This window comes from Marmota flaviventris, chromosome 2 (genome assembly GCF_047511675.1).
Source record: "Marmota flaviventris isolate mMarFla1 chromosome 2, mMarFla1.hap1, whole genome shotgun sequence".
NCBI classification, from domain to species: Eukaryota; Metazoa; Chordata; class Mammalia; order Rodentia; family Sciuridae; genus Marmota; species Marmota flaviventris.
Window position 1 is genome coordinate 137,367,409 of NC_092499.1, and position 19,711 is coordinate 137,387,119.

At 48.1% G+C, this 19,711-nt stretch overlaps 2 protein-coding genes across 8 annotated transcripts in view; one reads left to right on the plus strand and one right to left on the minus strand.

The window, feature by feature from the left end:
* The first annotated feature begins 75 nt into the window (after positions 1 to 75).
* On the plus strand, positions 76 to 1,382 carry Mesp1 (mesoderm posterior bHLH transcription factor 1). Its single transcript, XM_027955473.2, has 2 exons — positions 76 to 774; positions 1,071 to 1,382. Exons 1-2 carry the CDS (start codon positions 76 to 78, stop codon positions 1,143 to 1,145), a joined length of 774 nt encoding a protein of 257 aa, XP_027811274.2. The 3' UTR covers positions 1,146 to 1,382.
* Positions 1,383 to 8,042: 6,660 nt separating this feature from the next.
* The window catches only part of Wdr93 (WD repeat domain 93), a 46,621-nt gene continuing 34,952 nt past the window's right edge, over positions 8,043 to 19,711 (minus strand). For all 7 annotated transcript variants that reach the window (XM_071608627.1, XM_027922274.2, XM_071608630.1 and 4 more), the window contains 3 exons: positions 18,530 to 18,686; positions 18,018 to 18,222; positions 8,043 to 8,373 (listed from right to left, as the gene is read on the minus strand). In XM_071608627.1, the coding sequence (XP_071464728.1) occupies positions 8,256 to 8,373; positions 18,018 to 18,222; positions 18,530 to 18,686 (480 nt within the window). In that variant the 3' untranslated portion in view covers positions 8,043 to 8,255. The remainder of the gene's footprint in view (positions 8,374 to 18,017; positions 18,223 to 18,529; positions 18,687 to 19,711) is intronic.

Below are 19,711 nucleotides of genomic sequence, written 5' to 3' on the forward strand. Positions count from 1 at the left end.
TGCGCTGGAAGGGGCCACTTCACACCTCAGGCTTGGGATAAAGCTGCCGCCAGCCCCAGACGCGCCTCCGCCGTCATGGCCCATTCCCTGTGCCCGTCCCTCTCGCTCTCCGAAACCTGGTTAAGGTCCACAGACTGCGCCCCTGCCCGGCCGCTGCCGCCTTCTGACAGGGGCAGCGGCTGTTCCCCTGCCTCGTCCCCGGACTCGTGGGGCAGCGCCCCGGAGGGCAGTCCCGTGCCAAGCCCAGCCCGCCCGTGCGTCCGCCCGTGCGTCCGCTCGGCCCCGCGCGCCCCGACGGCGGGTAGGCGCCTGGGCAGCTGGCAGCGGCGGAGCGCTAGCGAACGCGAGAAGCTGCGCATGCGCACCCTCGCCCGCGCCCTGCACGAGCTGCGCCGCTTTCTGCCGCCGTCCATTGCGCCGGCGGGTCAGACCCTGACCAAGATCGAGACCCTGCGCCTGGCTATTCGCTACATCGACCACCTGTCGGCCATCCTGGGCCTCAGCGAGGACAGCTTGCAGTGCCGGCGCCAGCGGTGCATGGGCGCGGCGTCCCCTCGGGGCTGTATGCTCTGTTCGGACGGCAGCTCCACGCAGGCGCAGACGCGGGATCCTGGACCTCACCCGGACCCTGCCTCCAGCGAGGGACCGTGCTGGGGGTCCCCGCCTGCGTGCCCAGCACCCGGGGCCGCTCCGGAACCGCGCGCCCCGCCAGTTATGTGCGTCGAGGCGACCAGCCCGCAAGGGCAGACAGTGGAGCCGAACCCATCTTCTCCGGTTAGTATCACTTTTCTCGCGAACCCCACCCGACCCGACTGTCCGTGCCACCTGCTCACGCCACCACAGGGACCAGCCACCCTGTCGCACCCTCGCGACAGCCTGGCCTCATCTGCTCGTTCTCAAGAGCAACATCGCGTGTCCTGCGTGTCCAGGCGGCAAGGGGAGGGAGAGGCCAGGCAGGGGACAGGGATCTGTTCCTCGCCAGAAGTTCCCTGACAGTGGACCCCTGAGCGTGGACGCTGTGTTCCACGGCAGGTAATGAGGGCTACATTGTTCTCTCTCTCTCCCTGCAGCTCTTTCCCAGCGAAGTGCTGACCCTGCTGGAGAACTGGATGCCCCTCTCAATCCTGGAGTGGCCGCCGGCCTGAGCCTGAGGAGTACAATGACACCGAGTCTTTTTTTGGCCTCAGGACCTTTAAAGAGGACTGTCTCTCCTGGAAGAGGGACCAGCAAATCTGGCATGGCATTCCTGGGGTGGGAGCCTGTCTTCATCTAGGATGAGCCTTCCCAATCCCTCCCTCGAAGGAAGGACTCATAGGGTAGATGATCTAAAGCAGGCAGGAGCTCTGCCTAGCATGTATTTATTTATTTGTGAATAAACTGTGTTGGTGTCATTTGGCAGTTCTTCTTATGGGTGGACACAAGACTCCCTCCCTGCCCTCCAAAGAATGATAGAGGAGAGTTGTGAAGGTTTCTTGTTATCTTCGGCCCCTCAGATACACAGGCCCAGACCCCTTCCTCCTTGTGGCCACGCTGGCTCACATCTATTCTGCATGGGTCAGCCTGGAAGGGGTGGAGTGGGGAGCTTCCTACAAGAAAGTGGAAGGAAGTTGGGAACTAGATAAAACCAAAATGCCTCTGGAACAATACAACTCCAGTCTTATGTATGATGCTCCAGTTACTTTACCACATATGCCTCAACTATAATTTTGTAGAAGAATCAATACTCCAACCGAGATAGGACTTGGGAGTTGGAGCTGTCACCCTGGTCGGATTTTGCCAGCTCCATTCATTGCTGCTCTGAGGAGTTATTTCATTGTGCCTGAGTCTTTGTGCTGGAGCTTCCTGATGTGGGACCTAGGATTTTCCCTTCTACCTTTCATGTGGCTTGGGGAAGCAAAATCAATGGGCCAGCCCCAAATTTATGTAACCATGGTTCCTGGAAGCCTAGCTAGGATGAGAGGAGAGGCCCACAGGGTTGCTGATCAGCAACCAGACTCAGTGGGATTCAGATTAGGGAAGCACTGTGGGGGAGAGGAGACCCTGTGGGTGGGTCCAGAGAGCAATCAAGCTTGGGGGGTTTCAATGCAATGTAGCCTTTGCCACTATGAACATCCAGTCTCCCCTCCTCCCCTTCAAGAGTCTGAAATGCAAGCCTTAATGTTTTTTATGGGCACATTATTGAGATATAATTCACATCCACAAAATTCACCATTAAAGTACAAGATTCAATGGTTTTGGTATATCCATAGAGCTGTGCAACTATCACCACTAATTTTAGAATATTTTCATCACCTCCAAAAAGAAACTACCCATTAGCCCCACTCCCCATTCATTATCAATCTGCACCACCACCACCCCCGCCCGGCCACCACCAGTCATCCCCTTTCTGTGTGGATTTGCCTATTCTGAACATTTCATATGAAAAAGGTTATACAATGTTGCCTTTTGTGTCAGGCTTATTTTTGAGCATGGTTTATCCATGTTGTCACTGTACCAGAACTTCATTCATAGCTGATGCCCTGGGTTTGATCCCCAGCCGCCCCAAAACAAAACAAAACAATACTAAAAAAAAACAAAAAACACTATTGATTGCCCAATAATATCCATTGTGCATTCAATCGTTGTTGAGTTTGCTTTTAAACCAGCTCAGAAACCATTCCTAGCTCTCCAGACTAGGCCAGGAGGGGCAGAAATGCATCTGCTCTGTAGTTCAGGGGTCCCGGCCTAGGTGGGGCTTACTTTGGCTGTAGACAGTGGGATCCAAAGCTGAACCCTATGGAGGTAGGGGGACCTCACACCTCTGCTGGCACCCCCTTTCCTACATCTCCACCCCTCTATCCTGTACTCCTCTCCTAGCACCCTAACTAGGGTGGAGTGGGAAATCTTCCTTTCCCCAGGAGTCCACCCAGTTTAGAAAATCTATTTACATGGCAAAGGCCCAGCGGTTTAGGATAGGGAATTAAAGTTATTAGCAAGTCTTTTCACAGATAAGTGGAGCTCATTGGCCAGCCCCCTTCCCTGCAGAGGGCCTCTCCCCTGACTCTGAGCCCGGGAGCAGCCCACTGTTTATTAGCGCCTGGGTGCTAATTTTCATTAACATGTCCCTGTTAATAGTGGCCTAGACCTAGGATTGGAGATAAGAAAGGGTCACTTCCCACTGCTCTGGTGGCCTCATTCCCCCCTTCCTGGCCCAGCCCTATCTGCACCTGGAGGAAACCCCTTAAGTGAGGACAAGAGTGGCCCGCACCCAGGAAGGTGAGATACCCCAGTTCCAGGGCCATTTTAAGGCTGAGCAACTTAAGGAAGACCGACCTGGCCCCTATAGATACCAAGTAGCATCACTGGGATTGGGACCCAGGTGTGACTACACCGCCCCTGTGTGCTCAACCCCTGCATGCACTGCCTCTGCTGAGTGCCAACTTGTCTCTAGGTAGTGGTTTACCATGATGGGTATTCCCGGGAAACTGAGGCAGCACAAGGCTCCTCCTTCACCCTGGGTTCTTGCAAACAGTTCAGAAAAATTTCAGACACGTTCTTCAGAGTTATAGGCATGAGTTTATTGGAAGAGATCAAGAAGAAAGGGGACACTCTGGAGAGAATGGGTCTTCTCAGAGAGGAGAAAGATGGCATGCCTCTCCTGTCCTCTAGTTTTATGGGGATCCCAGGGAAGTTTCCAGAGAGTCCTGCCCAGGTCCACCTCTTGATTTTTGACTGACAGCAGGATGACCTCAGACTTTCAAATCCCTACTGCCATGACAACTTTACGTCACTTTGGCCCATGCTGACTGGTTCTAATTGGAACTTGTTCCTACAGATATTATGGTTGGGAGGAATTATCCTTATCTCCTTGAGTTGTGGGATCTGGTCTGTGTAAGGGTCACAAAAGTCACCCACTTCAGGGTAACTTGTGTTCCTCTTATCAGCATGATTTCAGGGCCTGCATTTCTCCTTCAGATAATAGGTACTTTCCTGAGAAACTTAATAAATTCAATAAACGTAAACCAGCAGGGCTGCAGATAAATTACTTTTTAAAGGTGAAAGCATGGGCTGGGGTTGTGGCTCAGCGGTAGAGCACTCGCCTCGCACGTGTGAGACCCTGGGTTTGATCCTCAGCACCACATAGAAATGAATAAGTGAAATAAAGGTATTGTATCCAACTACAACTAAAAAATAAATATTAAAAAAAAGTGGGAAAGCATGTGGAGGGTCAGCACAGTGGGCCTATTTTATAGAATTATCCCCTTAACCTCATGTTCCCACCACTCATGTCTGCCTGTCCCCTATCAGTGAGTGGCATCTCAACTCATCGGAATCCCTGGCAGCGGGCCCCAATCTGGAACTGTTTGGGTGTAGGCCCGCTGGGAGGCAGGCAGGCGAATGACAGCATGGCCATGGGGGTGCCTGGCAGGGGCCAGTGGCTCTCTTCTCACTGCTGGCTGACGCCACCTCCTTCCTCCAGAGAGAACTGCTTACACAATCAGAAACAGCAGAAAAACATACAGAGCAACTGTGGGAGCCAGGCTGTGGCTGTAATCTAGCCCCGATTTCAAGTCACTTCAGCTACTGAACCTCCGGTGAAGATGGTAATGTGTGCTTGTCCCAGTCGTGCAGATCAGGAAACAGAAGTACACAAAGTTAGTATTTGGCCATTGGGGTGGGGGACCAACCTAGTCTTTGGAATGGCCCGGAAGGCAACTATGTGCCTCAGGACAGGTGGATGGTACACCCAGAAGGTGGCCAAGCTCACATCCTGTTGTCCTTGGAACAGACCTTGGATCTCCGGTCACATGCTGCTAATGAAGTCCATGCTAGGGGACTCTGGAGTGGGCTGGAATTCTGAAATGCTCTCACCTGGAGAACTAGAGAGGCACAGGGCTGCAGAGGGAAGGTAGCCCAATGTAACTGCAAAGTCCCAGGGCCAGGCCAGAGACCACTTTTTCCACCCTTCTCAGATTCTGACCCTGCATTTGCATAGTGCCAAGAGCGAGTGTCTCCTTAAATTTTGCATCTGGGCACTTGTCTCAGCCTAGCCTGGCTCCCCTGAGTTGTTTTGGGTTTGTTTTGTTGTGTTTTGTTTGGTACTGAGGAGTAAACTCAGGGGCACTTAACCACTGAGCCACATCCCCAGTCCTTTTTTATATTTTATCTAGAGACAGAGTTTCACTGAGTTACTTAGTGCCTAGCTAAGTTGCTGAGGCTGTCCTTGAACTTTCGATCCTCCTGCCTCAGCCTCCTGAGCCGCTGGGATTACAGGTGTGCACCACCATACCCAGCACAGGTTTTTGACATTTCTGAGGGGATTTATCACCCAGGAGGCTAGGCTGTCCTTTGGGATCACTGGCATGGCCTACTTAATCTGATGGTGATCTGCCCTGAGAATGGCTAGAGCCCCAGCAGCCCAGTCTCCCAGTTGGGGATCCCCAGCAGAGAGTAGGCTTGGTCAGGCCCTGGTTCTTTCTCCCTCATCCCTCTGTGGGATCTGGTACATAGGTTTCTTGTGAATGCCTCAGCTCCCCCTTCTTCCTCTCTCCCACACACACTAGGGAAAGAAGAGGTGGCTTGGTGTCACAGCAGGTGACCCCAGAGAGGGTAGAGCTGAATTCCCCCAGTCCGACTCTGCTGGGGCAGGGCACCTCTGCCATCTTTGCTCAGCATCCCTCTGGCCTTCTTCCCTCACACTCTGTCATTTCCCTTTTATCAGACAGCTGTCCCCTATGTCAGTCCTTAATTGGGGTGGGGGTGGGGAACCTCACTCTCCAGGGATGAACGTAGCTCATGGTTCAGGAATGTGACCACATACAGACCAGTGGGGAGCAGGCTCAGGAATTTGCTGGAACCATTGAGAAAGGAACATGCACTATGGGTGCCATGGGTGCTCACCCAGGCAGAAGGCCCAGCTTGCAAGGGGATTAGAGCCAAGAGAAAGAGGGAGATTCTTAATGCCCAGATCCAGGATATGGAGAGTGCTGACAAATGTCTCAGGTCACAGAGTAGAAAGAGGGCATAACTCTCCTGCCCTCTTGTTTCACTGGGAGTCCCAGGGAAGTTTTCAGTGTGGTCTGTTGTCTGTGTTCAGAATTGGAGGAAATGCTAAATTGTGATTAGAGGCAGTAAAAATTAAAATGTAATAATTTATTATGCAAGGTCTTGATCCCTTACATTTTATTCAATAGACCTCAAGTTAAAAGCTTGTGATCTTGGAGCTGGAAATGTAGCTCAGTGGTGGAGTGTCTGCCTACTCTGTGCGAGGGTCCATCCACAGTGTTGGAAGGCAAGGGTCAGGGTCTGCGGGGTAGTTGAGACCGCCAGCAGTCCTTTCTCATTGGTTTTTGTGATCACACCAGAAAGATTTCTGACACATTCCTCAGAGTGGCAAGCATGAGTTTACTAGAAGGGATAAGAAAAGGGAAAAGGGGACACTCAAGAAAGGGGGGTGGCCCTTTCAGAGAAGAGAAAGATGGCATGCCTCTCCTGCCCCTAGTTTCATTGGGAATCCCAGGGAAGTTTCCAGAGAGTCATGCCCACCTCTTGACTTTTGACTGACAGCAGGATGACCTCAGACTTTCAAGTCCCCACTGCCATGACAACTCTAAGTCACTTTGGCCCTTGCTGACTGGTTCCAATTGGAACCTGTTCCTACAGATTTTATGGTTAGGGAGAAATTATCTTTATCTCCCTGAGTTGTGGGATCTGGTTTGTGTAAGGGTCACAAAAATCTCCACTTTCAAAGTAACCTGTTTTCTCCTTGTCTGCTTTCAGACCTGTGATTCTCTTGTAGATAACAGGTAGTTTGTTAAGGAATATAACATATCCTGTTAAATTAACCCAGGCAGGGCTGCAGGTAAATTGCTTTTTTAAAAATGAAAGCATGTGGGGGGGCTGGGGTTGTGGCTCAGCGGTAGCTCAGCGTTTGCCTGGCATGTGCGAATCCCTGGATTCGATCCTCAGCACCACATAAAAATAAATAAGACACAGGTATTGTGTCCAACTACATCTAAAAAATAAACATTAAAAAAAGTGAAAACATGTGGGGATCAGCACGATAAACCCAGTTTACAGGATATCTCCTTAACCTCCTGTTCTCACCTCTCATGTCTGTGTGTTCCCTATCACCCAACACTGAAAAAAAAATTAATAAAAAACAAAACACCTGAATCCAAAAAATTACTCTTAACATTTAAGTTATTTTAGCCAACAAACTCCTTTTTTGTTGAAGGTAATTTGAGTTGAGTTTCTGGACTTCCTGTTGAAAAAAATCCATCAGGTCTTGTTTCAGGCTGATCTCAGTCATGCAACCTGAGTCTCCATTTCCCTCTCTGTAAAATGGGGATTATGGTAATATCCACATTTTTCAAGGTTACTTAAGGTTTATGTGTAAACACACACACCAAGTAAGTGTCAGTTCCTCATCACCTTTGGGTGCTGGGTAAGGCCAAGAACATCCTCCTAAATTCTGCTCCTTCATTCTAAAGAGCTTCCACACACCTGATATGAGGAGGAAAGAATTATTGGAAAGAGCTGTTTCTGCCATTGTGTTTTCATTCCCTTAGTGGGAAGGAGAGAGGGCAGATTGTCCCAGGTGGGGACCCCTTCACACAGGGGACATTAAACCAATCAATGTTGGCGCCATAAGAGATGTTGTGCCAGTGAGGAGCGAATGGGAGCACAAAGGAAGGAATGGGAGTCACAAACCCTGCAGGCAGCCAACCTCCAGGGCAGTTTATCAACCACAGCGAGGCTGGGTGAGCCTCTAGGGCTGGCTGAAACAACTTCTGCAGTGCTTCAAGGAATCACATGGTGTCCTCAGAGAGGCAGACATTTCCTTACCACGGGGCCATAACTCAGCCCTTCAAAGGTTCTGTAAAGGTTAGGAGTCCACAGGAAGGAGAAGGGGTGGAAAGGGCCACATAGTAGCTGCTTGGTGTTTTGATCATTTGAGAAAATTGGCTCTCCAGGCCAGGGAGGGCCACTAGCTGGGCCCTGCTGGAGTCTAGGTGGGGTAGAAATGATGGGACACACACTACAGCAACTTAGAGGCTGGAAACACTATCACTGTTTATTTGGGTGACACATCTGCCCACTGGAGGGCACTGACAAGAGGCTTAGTGTTCAAAGGTTCCAGAATATACCTTTCCCCTGGCCAGCTCTGAAGAGGTCCCAGACCCCAAGTCCAGAACCCTCGAGTTGTGTCTTTTTGTCACTGTGTCCTTTTACTTCAGGGCATGCTGGGGAGACCCTGCCTATTTGAAGCCTCTTCAGAGAGTCCCTGGAGTGAATTTCTTGGTGTTCTCTTTCTGGAGAATCAAGGAGTACTTCCGAAGTCGGGCCCAGTGATCGTGTCCTTTCATCTGGTTCTTCTTCAGTGTCTGGAAGCTGAAGACCACACAACCAGAGATGAGAGGCCTCCCAAGCCTCCCAGCTTCCCAGCCCCAGGGCAGGGCCTGGTCACACTGGGCTCAACAGAGAGGCCCTGGGGGTTGGTACACTGCTTCATTACAGTAGCCCCAGGAACCAGAAAGCCTTTACCCAGGAGACCAATGACAGGTCTAGTGCTCTAGGCCATTTGTGGCCAGGCAAGGTGGGGCACACCCGTAATCCCAGTGGCTCCTGCAGCTAAGGTAGAAGGGCTGCAAGTTCAAAGCCAGCCTCAGCAACTTGGCAAGTGTCTAAGCAAGTTGGTGAGATCCTCTCTCAAAATAAAAAATAAAAAAGACTGGGGATGTGCTCTGTGGTTAGGCGCCCCTAGGTTCAATCCCTGTACCAAAACACAAACACACTAACCAGAAAGTCCACTTGAAAATAAAACAGGGTCGACATGCACAATGGAGTATTATTCAATCTTAAAAGGAAAGGAAATTCCGACACATGCTACATATTTTAATGAACCTATAGGACATTATACTGAGTGAGTCACAAAGGACAAACACTGTATGGCTCACTAATCTGAAGACATTGGGTTTAGTTTTTTAAAGAATAAAAGTTTAAAAATCAAATCAACCCATGGTCACCACAGCACAAACTCCTCATTGTGCGTGAGGGGTGGACTTTTTTACCCAGTGCAGGGGCTATGTGTACACCTGTGGCGGGTGTACAGACTCTGGCCAGGTTTCTGTCCCGGGTGCTGGGATGAAGTTAGGCAAATAGGAAGAGGGATACTTTTGAGAGGAAAGACAATGACTGTGTCTTTGGAGTTGTTTTAGGTTCTACATGGGAAACATGTACATGGAGATGAGCTAGTTCTAACTTTAAAGTGTAATCTATAATTACTTCTTCTTTGTACATTGCTTCCTCTTTTTTTTTTAATTTTTTTTTTAGTTCTAGGTGGACACAATGTCTTTACTTTATTTTTATGTGGTGTTGACAATCGAACCCAGTGCCTCACACATGCTAGGCAAGCGTACTATCACTTGAGCCACATCCCCAGCTCCACATTGTTACTTTTAAAGAAATAAAAATCAGCCATTTGTGGTGGCACACACCTGTAATCCCAGCAAGTTTGGAGGCTGAGGTCAGAAGATTGTAAGTTCAAGGCCAGCCTCAGAAACTTAGCAAGGCTTTAAGCAACCGGCAAGACCCTGTCTCAAAATAAAAAGGCTGGGGATGTGACTCAGTGGTAGAGCACCCCTGGCCTCAATCCTCAGTATCAGAAAAGAAGTAAAATAAAAAATGTAAGTGGAAGTGTGTAACCCAAGGTTATCCACCTGCTTTTTACACTTCAGATCTTATCCCAGAAGTCATTTCTGGGTGGCAGATCACAGATCTGCCTTATTTCTTTTCTCTATTTGTGACACATTGGACAGTCACTCTTCTACTAGGACCATCAGAGCTACAATGCACATACATGAAGCATCCATGTGTGGGAGAAAATGGGCCAAATAAAAACTCAGGTTTTGGACTCAAATGGCTTGGATTCAAACCCCATTCCTTTCCTTACAAGCTGGTGGCCTTGAACAGGTGAGTTGACCTCTAAAAGCCTCAGCTTTCTCTCTGTAAGTGGGGATAATGATGACGACATCAATGATGATGAATAAGTTATACCCATAAAGCACCTAGCCTGGGACCTGGCATAGAGTAAATGCTCAATAAAAGTTAATTATAATAATACATATGCTGCAGATAATAAATAAGTGGAACTGAATTTGCTGGGCTGAAGAGATCAGAAAAACAAAGCATTGATGAGTGACATGCAGGAGACATGAACAAATGGAACTGGAACCAGGATTTTTGTTTGTTTTTCCAGTGCTGGGGGTTAAACCCAGGTCCTCATGCATGCTAAGGCAAGTATTTACCACTGAGCTATATCCTCAGCCCTTTTAAATTTTGAGACAGAGTCTTGCCAAGGTTCAGAGGCTGGCATTGAACTCGTGAACTTCCTGTCTCAGGCTTCTAAGTTGAAGAGATTCAAGGCATGCACTGCCTCACCCCACTTTAGAACAAGTTTTAAAAGGCGGATCAGCAGGGCCAGTTGGACAGTGGCACATGCTTGTAATCCTGGAGACTCAGGAGCGTGAGGCAGGAGGATCATAAGTTCAAGGCTAGGCTCAGTAACTTAGTGAGACCTTCAGCAACTTAGGGAGAACTCATCTCCAAAATGAAAAATAAAAATAAAAAGGACTGGGGATATAGATCAGTGGTAAAGCATCCCTGGATTTAATTTCCAGTACCAAATAAATAAGTAAATAATAAGGAAGACCAAAATAAAAACCATTAATGTGAGCATGGGTGATTTTTAAAATATAATACTGGTGTGTGGAAGGGATTTCTCTATGGATCTAGCAATAAATAGTGGCTAATCTTTACTGAGTACTGGAAATATACTGAGACACAGGATACTGTTTTCATCAAAGGTAACCAAGATTTGCCCTGGTCACACCGCTAGAGGGCACCAGAGTCAGGACCCCATCCTCACATCTCCCCTCTTCCTCCCAACAGCCCAGAGGTTGCCCTGGGATTCTGATGCTCTTGACCACCAACCTCCACCAAACCTAAGGGAGATGACGGACAGTTCACATTTACAACTTCTGTTTGGCTAAACAAGCAATAAAATAACTTCACTCCAAAGACAAACCAGGATAAATTTCTTGCAGCATCAACAATGAAATCTTGGGCTGGGGATGTGGCTCAAGCGGTAGCACGCTCGCCTGGCATGCGTGCGGCCCGGGTTCGATCCTCAGGACCACATACAAACAAAGATGTTGTGTCCGCCGAAAACTAAAAAATAAATATTTAAAAAAATTTTCTCTCTCTTTAAAAAAAATTAAAAAAAAACAATGAAATCTTAAAATTCAAAGAAAATGAACACATCTATAGAAAAGAGAGGGCAAATTGCAGAGAAGAAAGAGAAATTTACAATACTGGACATGTAACTAAAAGGCTAAATTTTAACCCTTACTTTCCAAATTAAAATAATACCAAGCTATTGATTTTCTGCTTCCATAGCCAGTGTGGGAAGTGCTGAGGGACAGGAGGGCGAGTTAGAAAACCATCATCATTCCAACGTGCCTACTCAACCTCAAAGTCACCTCCGAGAATTTGCCCTATAGGAATTAGGGAAATCTCACCAACATGGAGACGTGGTATGAGGGCTGCTTCCCAGCAGCCCCTGGGGCTCTGGCTCTAGACCTAGGAAAGTGCTTATTTGTTTGCTGACATGGGAACTTGGTGACATTAGCCCATGATTAGGAAAAGCTGGTGGAGGGGAGGAGACTGCCAACCAGATGGAAGAGAGCATGGTGGAGGAAGCAAGATCTGGGTGTCATGGGGAGCGGGATGGCTGGGACTCCAAATCCTGGGGTATGAGCAGCGTGCCTCTGTCTCTGAGTCAGGAGGCAGGTGAAGTATAGGGGGACAGGAGGACAAGAAGGAGAGGGCAGCCAAGGGACCAAAGCCAAGGCAGAGATGGGGGCAGAAGGCTGCTGGGAGAGTGAGCAGAGAAGTGGGGCCGAGCCCTGGGTGGTACCAACTCGTATCCACAGTGGGATTTCCTCTGACTGCTCAGCGGTGAGGAAGGAGAGGGAGGCAGCCTGGTTCATCTGATGCTGAGCATTAACTGACCAGGGGGGTATGGAAGCCCCCTAAAAAAGGCCTTTAGGGAGGCATGACACCCTCTCTCCATCATCAGCTCAAAGTGAGTGCTTTCTATTGTTTCAGGAAACATACTGACAAGGGGTGTGTGTGGGTGTGGGTGTGTGTGTGTGTGTGTGTGTGTGTATGCATATGTGTGTTTATTCCACAAAGACCAGTTGCCTATTTGAAAAGAGGGAGAGAAGCTGGAACAACTTCAAGTCCCTGCACAAAGCCTTTGAATTCAACAGCCTGGTCTGAGCTCTCTGACTCTACAAATAACGCTGGAAGAGGTTCAGCCCTTTCTCAAGAAAGGCAAAGGACTGCCAGGTGAAATCCTAGCAACTCAGGGGCCTGAGGCAGGAGGATCACCAATTCAGAGCCAGCCTCAGCAACTTAGTGAGCCCCTCCGTCTCAGAATAAAAGATAAAAAGCGCTGATGATGGAGCTCAGTGGTAAAGTGCCCCGGGTTAAATCCCCAGTACCAGAAAAAAAGAAAAAGAAAAAGAAAAAAAAAAAAAGGATTGTTAGGGGAGGTCCATAATGTTGGCCTTCAAGGATAAAGGGAGCCATTCCTCACCTTCCTCCTCCCACCTTGATGACCATGTCACCTGGCCTCACCCAGCACTTGCTGCCTCCACCCCCTCCCCCCAGTGAGAGAGCTGTGTGCTGTGTGAATTTGGGACTGTTAGGTCATTCAGGAGCCCAGTTTATGGCAGAAAGCTAGTGTGAGAGTCTGGACCTTGCAGGGCCTTGTATACTGAAGAATATGAGGTGACACTAATTTTGTCTGTTCCCTGGTGTCCTCAAAGTTCTGTCCTCTTGTGAACAGCCAGAGATGGTAGACACTAAAACAGAGTGTCCAGGCTGATGGAAATGGTGCCCCGGAGGACCTGAGTTGAAGGGAGCAGAGGTCTATAGGGCGGGTGGCACATTTGGTGCCAACTGGCCTCCTTTCAAAGCCCTAAGACAGGCTCTGTTTCACACTGGTTGTTAAGTCCCAGTGCGATTTTGTGAAGACCATTTGGACAGACTAGAGCAAGTTTGAAACTTTGAGTCTATTGCCACATGAATCCTTGCAGTTTCACCTAGTTTTAAGGCCAAGGGAAACTAGAAACAAGGAGTAAACAGGAGAGAGAGAGAGAGAGAGAGAGAGAGAGAGAGAGAGAGAGAGAAGGGAAGCCAGCACATGCCTGTAATCTCAGTGACTTGGGAAACTGAGGCAGGAGGCCTACGAGTTCCAGGTCAGCCTGGGCAACTTAGAAAGACCCTGTCTCAAAATACAAAAAAACGAAAAGGGCTGGAGATGTATCGAAGTGGTAAAGTGATCCTGGGTTCAATTCCCAGTACCAAAAAAAAAAAAAAAAGAGGGCATGGTCCCAAACCTCGTGGCCTGTATGGGATAAAGTGAGGCGAGTGGAGCATTAGTGAAGGCATCTGGATGGTGTGTGTGGAAATGTATCTCAAAGCTCCTGCAGGTTTGAGAAATCACACAATGAAATTGTAGGGCATGCTCCTTGGGAAAGCCCTGGACATCAGGCCTCAGAGCAGGTAGAATGGGGAGAAACTTCTTGAAGTCAAGTGTTTCCCAATTAATCTGTGGGCCCAAACTAGAAGATGAGATGCCTGGAGGCATGTGGTTCACCAAGTAAATGCCTCAAGTCTGATCCCTGAGGCATTGGAACTGGGCCTGCCACCCGCTGCTATGTCCCCTCCAGCTTCCCCTCGGCTCACACTACTGCCAATCCCAATCCCTGCCCCTGGCCACCCCATTGGTCAGCTCTGCTGACTCTAGCCGTCTTCCCTATAGAAGGTTCCAGAGGATCCAGTCCTCTGCATCCTACCTAGCTGCTGTGGGCCTTCCTGGGGAGGAGCTGGGACTGGGACCTAGTAGCTAGTGTGGACACAGAGAGAGGCAGTTGTGAGGAGGGAAGTGGAAGAGTCCCTTCCACTCCTTGTTGGGGGACCAGGATGAGCTTCAATATTCCAGTGATGGGGAAAGTCAAGATAGAAAGGATATTTTTCTCCTAATCCAAGTAGTCCAACTATACAGCAGTGAAGTAAATTAATACACAGCCTTCCCATGGAATATTATACAGTAATGAAAAAATATATTCACAAATGTTATAGTTTGGATTTTGAATTTTCCCAAAAGGCCCATGTATTTTAACTTGGACCCATGTGTTTTAACTTGGTCCATGTGTTTAAGGTGCTATTAGGAGGTGGTGGCCTAGTGGGAAGTCCTTAGGTCTCCTCTGAGGGAGTTGAGGAACCCCAGACCCTTCCTCATTTTCTTTTTGCTTCCAGGTCAGAAAGGGAGTGGTCTTCATCTGCTATATCTCCCACCCCATGACTGGGCTGCCTTGCCACATACAAAGCAACAGGGCCCATCAATTATGGATTGAAATTGCCAAAATCATGAGCCAAAAATAACCTTTTCTATTTATAAGTTATTTATCTTGGGTATTTTATTACAATGACAGGAAACTGACTAGAGATGCTTTTCTCAAAATTGAAAATATATTAAGTTATATTCTGGAGTGACAAAGTCAGATAAAAAGTGAACATGTGACACAATCTCAACTTGGTGACAATGCCAAGGTAAAAGACCTGGAAGGAAATATTAATAGTGGTGCTGCTGATATTTGGTGGTAAAATTATGAATTATTTAAACTTCCCTTCTTGGTTTTTATTTCCCTGTTCTCCAAATTTCTACAAGTTTGTGTTTATTTATTTATATTTATGACTTTTACCAGAAATAGTGAATATATCTTTTTTTTTTTCCCAATGGGAACTTTTTCAGAGTAGTAGATTTACACTTGAAGCAACTTCCATGGGCTGATGTAGGGTTCAGCAGGTGTCGGAGGGACTAGGTCACCTCAGGTGAGGTTGAGAAATGTCAGCCTAGGGTCAGGTGGGAGGGGAGCTGCCTGGAGCTGGAGTTGCAGCCTTTGTGTAAAGTCGGAAGGCTCACCTTTTCCAGACCAGTAAAAGGAGGGGGTCAGGCTCAGTGGCACTTGCAGTGGTGGCGCACACATATAATCCCAGGTACTTGGGAGGCTGAGGCAGGAAGATTCAAATTTGAGACCAGACTCAGTAACTTAACAAGATCCTCAACAACTTAGAGAGACCCTGTCTCCAAATAAAAAATAAAGAGGACTGGGGTTGTAGCTCAGTAGTAAAGGTTCAATCATGAAGACCCTCCCACCACACAAAGGAGAACAGAACAAAATAAAAACAAGAACATTAAACCAGGAATTCTCTGAGCTTCCAGTGAGAAAGCCAGAAAGTCCCAGGCCATGACTCCCCTCCCCAAGAGAGCGTCTCTTCACAGCCTGGGTAACCTCAGGCTCCTGGCTTATTTCTCCACCATTATTTTAAACCTATTTGCTAAAACAATGCATACATATTTTTGTAAAAAAGTTGCAAATAAACAAAAAGGAAACGATCACACATATTTCCACCACCCAGATATAACAAAGTTTGTATTGCTAAACACATTTCCCATCTTCTTTCCTACTCAAGGTCAGGATTATATGTAAACAACATTTTATAACCTCTCCCAACCTTTTTATTTTGAAATTTTTCAAACCTGTAGAGAAGTTGCAATGAACTTTCCCCTAGATTCACCGCTGTTAATGATTTACCTCTCTCCCCGCCCCAATAAATATTTTTCTAGATTTCACCATCTGTTAAAAATTTCACTTTCTTTCTGTCTCTCTCTGTAAATATTTTGCTAGGACATTTGAAAGTAGTAGACATCATGATACTTCCTCCTAAACTCTTGGCGGGATTGCTTACATGCCCTAGTCATCAAGGGTCACAATAAGAGACCTCCATACAAGGAAGAGCCGAACATTACTGTCCATCTTTAATTGGGGCAGAGTCAACAGTCCCCTTGTTCATTGTCCCTTTCCCTCCCTCTTAATGAATGGGCATGCTTTCCTCCATGAGATACTGAGAGTCACTAGAGCAACCCAGCACAACACAGCAATAACAATATATGTAGCAGGTAGAGGACTCAGGGCTCTGGGTTTGATCCCCCACACCACAAGGAAGGGAAAGAAGGAAAAAAAGATGGCAGGTAAGGGATGAAAGCAGAGTGGTGCTGCCACCTAGTGGTGACATTTGGAATTTCCCCAGGCATTTTGCATTAACAGGAACCAGACACATGCTCATCGTGCCCACCATTTACAGAGGAATCAGCGTGTGTCTTCCACTTTACATGTACTGTCTCACTTAATACTACAAACCCTAAAAAGTAGGCATAATCAAAATATCCAGGACACAGCCTGTCACCATACATGTGTTTGAAAGAATAAGAAAACTGAGACTCTCAGAGGTTAACTGACCCAAGGCCTTATAGTCAGTGAGTGGTAGAGTCAGAATTCAAACCAGGTCCGTTTGGCTCCAAACATGGAGTCTAAATAGAGAGGAGAAATGATCCTGAAGAGATCCCCAAAGCTCAAAGGTGTTATGTAAGGTCATGGAGGCTCCGGAAGGGAACTGACCTGCCAGTCCAGTCACCCAGCTCTGAAGCGCCAGGCCTGGGATGAAGATCCATAGCCCACTGAAGACCCCATTCCACCAAAATTGAGTGGTCGGATACTGGTGGGAACCACCAATGACTTGAAAATCCCCAGAAATTTATTGAGATGGATTAGAAGAGAGTTCTGTTTTTCCAGGGTGGACTGAGTATAGTTCATTGTGTTTTCAGAGAAAAAAGGAAAGCAAACCAAGAACTGGGAAGAATGGGAAGGGGAAGAGGAAGAGGAGAAATTCATACATTAACTTTTATCTAGATGATGGAAGTGGCTGGCAAACACTGAATAGTTTAAGGCTTTTGGTGGGTGCATGTTTCCATCGTTAACTATTCAGCTCTGCGGTTGTAGCACACAGCAGCCATAGATAACTTGTGAACAAACGGGCATGACTGTGTCCAAATACAACTGTTTTTAGAAGGGGCTGGGACTGTGTCTCCATGTTAGAGATTTGCCTAGCATGCATAAGCTTTAATCCCCAGCATGCAAACAGCAACAAAACCCTTTATTATTTTTTTTTTGAGAGAGAGAATTTTTTAATATTTATTTTTTAGTTTTCGGCGGATACAACATCTTTATTTGTATGTGGTGCTGAGGATCGAACCCAGGCCACACGCATGCCAGGCGAGCGTGCTACCACTTGAGCCACATCCCCAGCCCAATCATTTATTTTTAAAACAAACAGTGGGCTGTATCTGGCCCATGGGGCCATAGTTCATCAACCCAACTTAATGATGTGCCTTTTTTTAAAAAAATATTTATTTTTTAGTTTTAGGTGGATGCAATATCTTTATGTTTATGTGGTGCTGAGGATTGAACCCAGTGCCTCATGCATGAGGCGAGCACTCTATCACTTGAGCCATAACCCCAGCCCCACAAATGTGCTTTAAAAAAAAAGGAATTTAGGGCTGTGGATATAGTTTGGAGGTAGAGTGCTTGCTTGGTATGTATGAGGCCCTGGGTTCAATCCGCAGCCCCTCAATAAATTAATTGAGAAAATAAAAAGATGGTCATGACAGAAAGAAAACATCCAACAAAAGTCTTCCTCTTCTACCAAACTGAATTAATTACTCCTTTCCTACTAAAATGAATGGGGAGTATGGCCTATGTGGTAGCAACCTTCATTCAGGGAAGAAATATTTTATTCTTTATTTTAATTTTGATCCTGGGGATTGAATGGGGTGGGGTTCCACCACAAGCTCCATCCCCAGCCCTTTTTATTTTATTTGGAGAGGGCCTCACTAAGAGGATGGCTTTGAACTTTCAATCCTCCTGCCTCAGCCTCCCAAGTTGCTGGAATTACAGCATGCACTCATTTAAAAGCTGAAAGGATCTTCCACAAAACAAACTCTACTGTCTCTTGACCCAGAGACAACCCAGCTGCCGGGAGGGATAAGACGCAGAAATCTTTACCTCTTCTGGAGGAAACGCTGGCATCTTTCCTCCAATGGCAGCACGCGGGAGAACACCTTGTCATCTACCAAGTCCTTCAGAGGAATGGTGCAGTTTTTGGAGATGTTTTCCAGGAGTGGATAGGTCTCAAAATTGAAATAGAATACAGAATTCCAAGGGTCATTGGCGTTATCTGTGGTGGCTTCAGTTTCAGCTGGACAGCCCCCTGCCATGAAACAGGAACACCATGGCACCAAGGATACCATGCTTTCTCCATGGCACTGTGGCCCAGTGTGGGTGGGTGGGTGTTGCCCTCTGCTCATAAAGGGCAGGGTCATCTGGATTGAGCTGAGAGGAGCTGGTTGAGCTGGTAGAACAGCAGTCCAGAGCAAAGACCATGCCAGCATTTGATCAGAGAACTCTGTGCAGACCAGGCTGCAGGGTCCTTTGGCCCAAGGTGGAGTGGGAGGCAGCGGGGAGGATTGGGGGGTCAGTGAGGGCCTAGATCTGGGCAGCAGATTCCCCTTCCATACCGTGGAGCAGGAAACATGGATGGTGTGAAGACACAACAAATAACGGCTCCCAGGGCACCTCCAGATGGTAGGATCTTGGGGGAGCAAAGGCACAGATGACTTCAGCCTTGGTCACATCCATGAGGTTCACAGAGCCATTCTTGGAAAAGATCAGCACCTGGGAAGCAAAGAGACGGTGAGGGGACTCTTACTGGACTTGGTCCCCCACAAAGCAGAGTCTGAAGCGAGACAATACAATGTGGAATACTCTATGAGCTCTTGGGCACCCAGCCTCTGGGTCCACCCCAGGCTGCAAGGGGAAGTGCAGGTGTGAGCAGCTGCCCCCTCAGGGCTAAGCTTGGCAAACCACCCTCCACACACTGTGGGATCCAGGGCACTGCTCCTTCTCTGCTGGCTTGGCTCCTCCTTCTATCTGGCCAGCATCTTTCTGAAGAGCTCCCCCTCCTCATGGCCAAGTTCCAGCTCCTCAACCAAGCCCCTCTGGTGCTCTCCTCCCACCCCTGGGAACCTGCTCAAGCCAGCCACCCTCCTGGCCTGAGATCTGAGATAGTCCCTCCTGCCTGGGCTCTTTCTCCCCGGAGTAGACAACTCACCCAGGTCTTCCAAAGCCCCTCTTGAGCCCACATCCCCTCCTGCAGCCATGCGTTTCCCTCCCACAGCAGTGGAGGGCCTCTCGCCCTCTGTACTCCACCTCCTGCTGTCTGTCCCTCCCTCAGACATGTTCCCATGAGGAGGTGTTTGGCTCTCTTCAGCACAGGAGCTGTGCCCTCATCTCCTTCATACTCCTCCCCAAGCTTGCAGGTCACCCCACAAACTGGAGGGATCTCTCTCAGTCACAACGTGAGCTCATTTTTCTTGTCCCATAAGGGATGGCAGTTCCCCTGGGAAATGACTCTCCCTATTTACCTCCCCTGTAACTTGGGAACCTGCTGGTACCTGGCCCCAACCGCCACTGACTCACTAGTTGGCTGGTGACCACAGAACGAACAGTTTTATTTTATTTTATTTGCTGTACTGGGGATGGAATCCAGGGCCTCACATATGCTCAGCAAGTGTTCTACCACTGAGCTACACCCTCAGGCCCCCAAATGGACATTTTTTGCCCTGAGCTCTCTCAGAGCCTCCCCTGGAAATCCTGTAGGCCCTCACCCTCTGAAGGGCCACACTGGGAGTCACAGCTTC

Coding starts and splice junctions, on each gene's coding strand:
- Mesp1 (XM_027955473.2), top strand. CDS start 76: ATGGCCCATTCCCTGTGCCCGTCCCTCTCGCTCTCCGAAACCTGGTTA. Junction 775..1,070: donor AGCCGAACCCATCTTCTCCG/GTTAGTATCACT, acceptor CTCTCCCTGCAG/CTCTTTCCCAGCGAAGTGCT.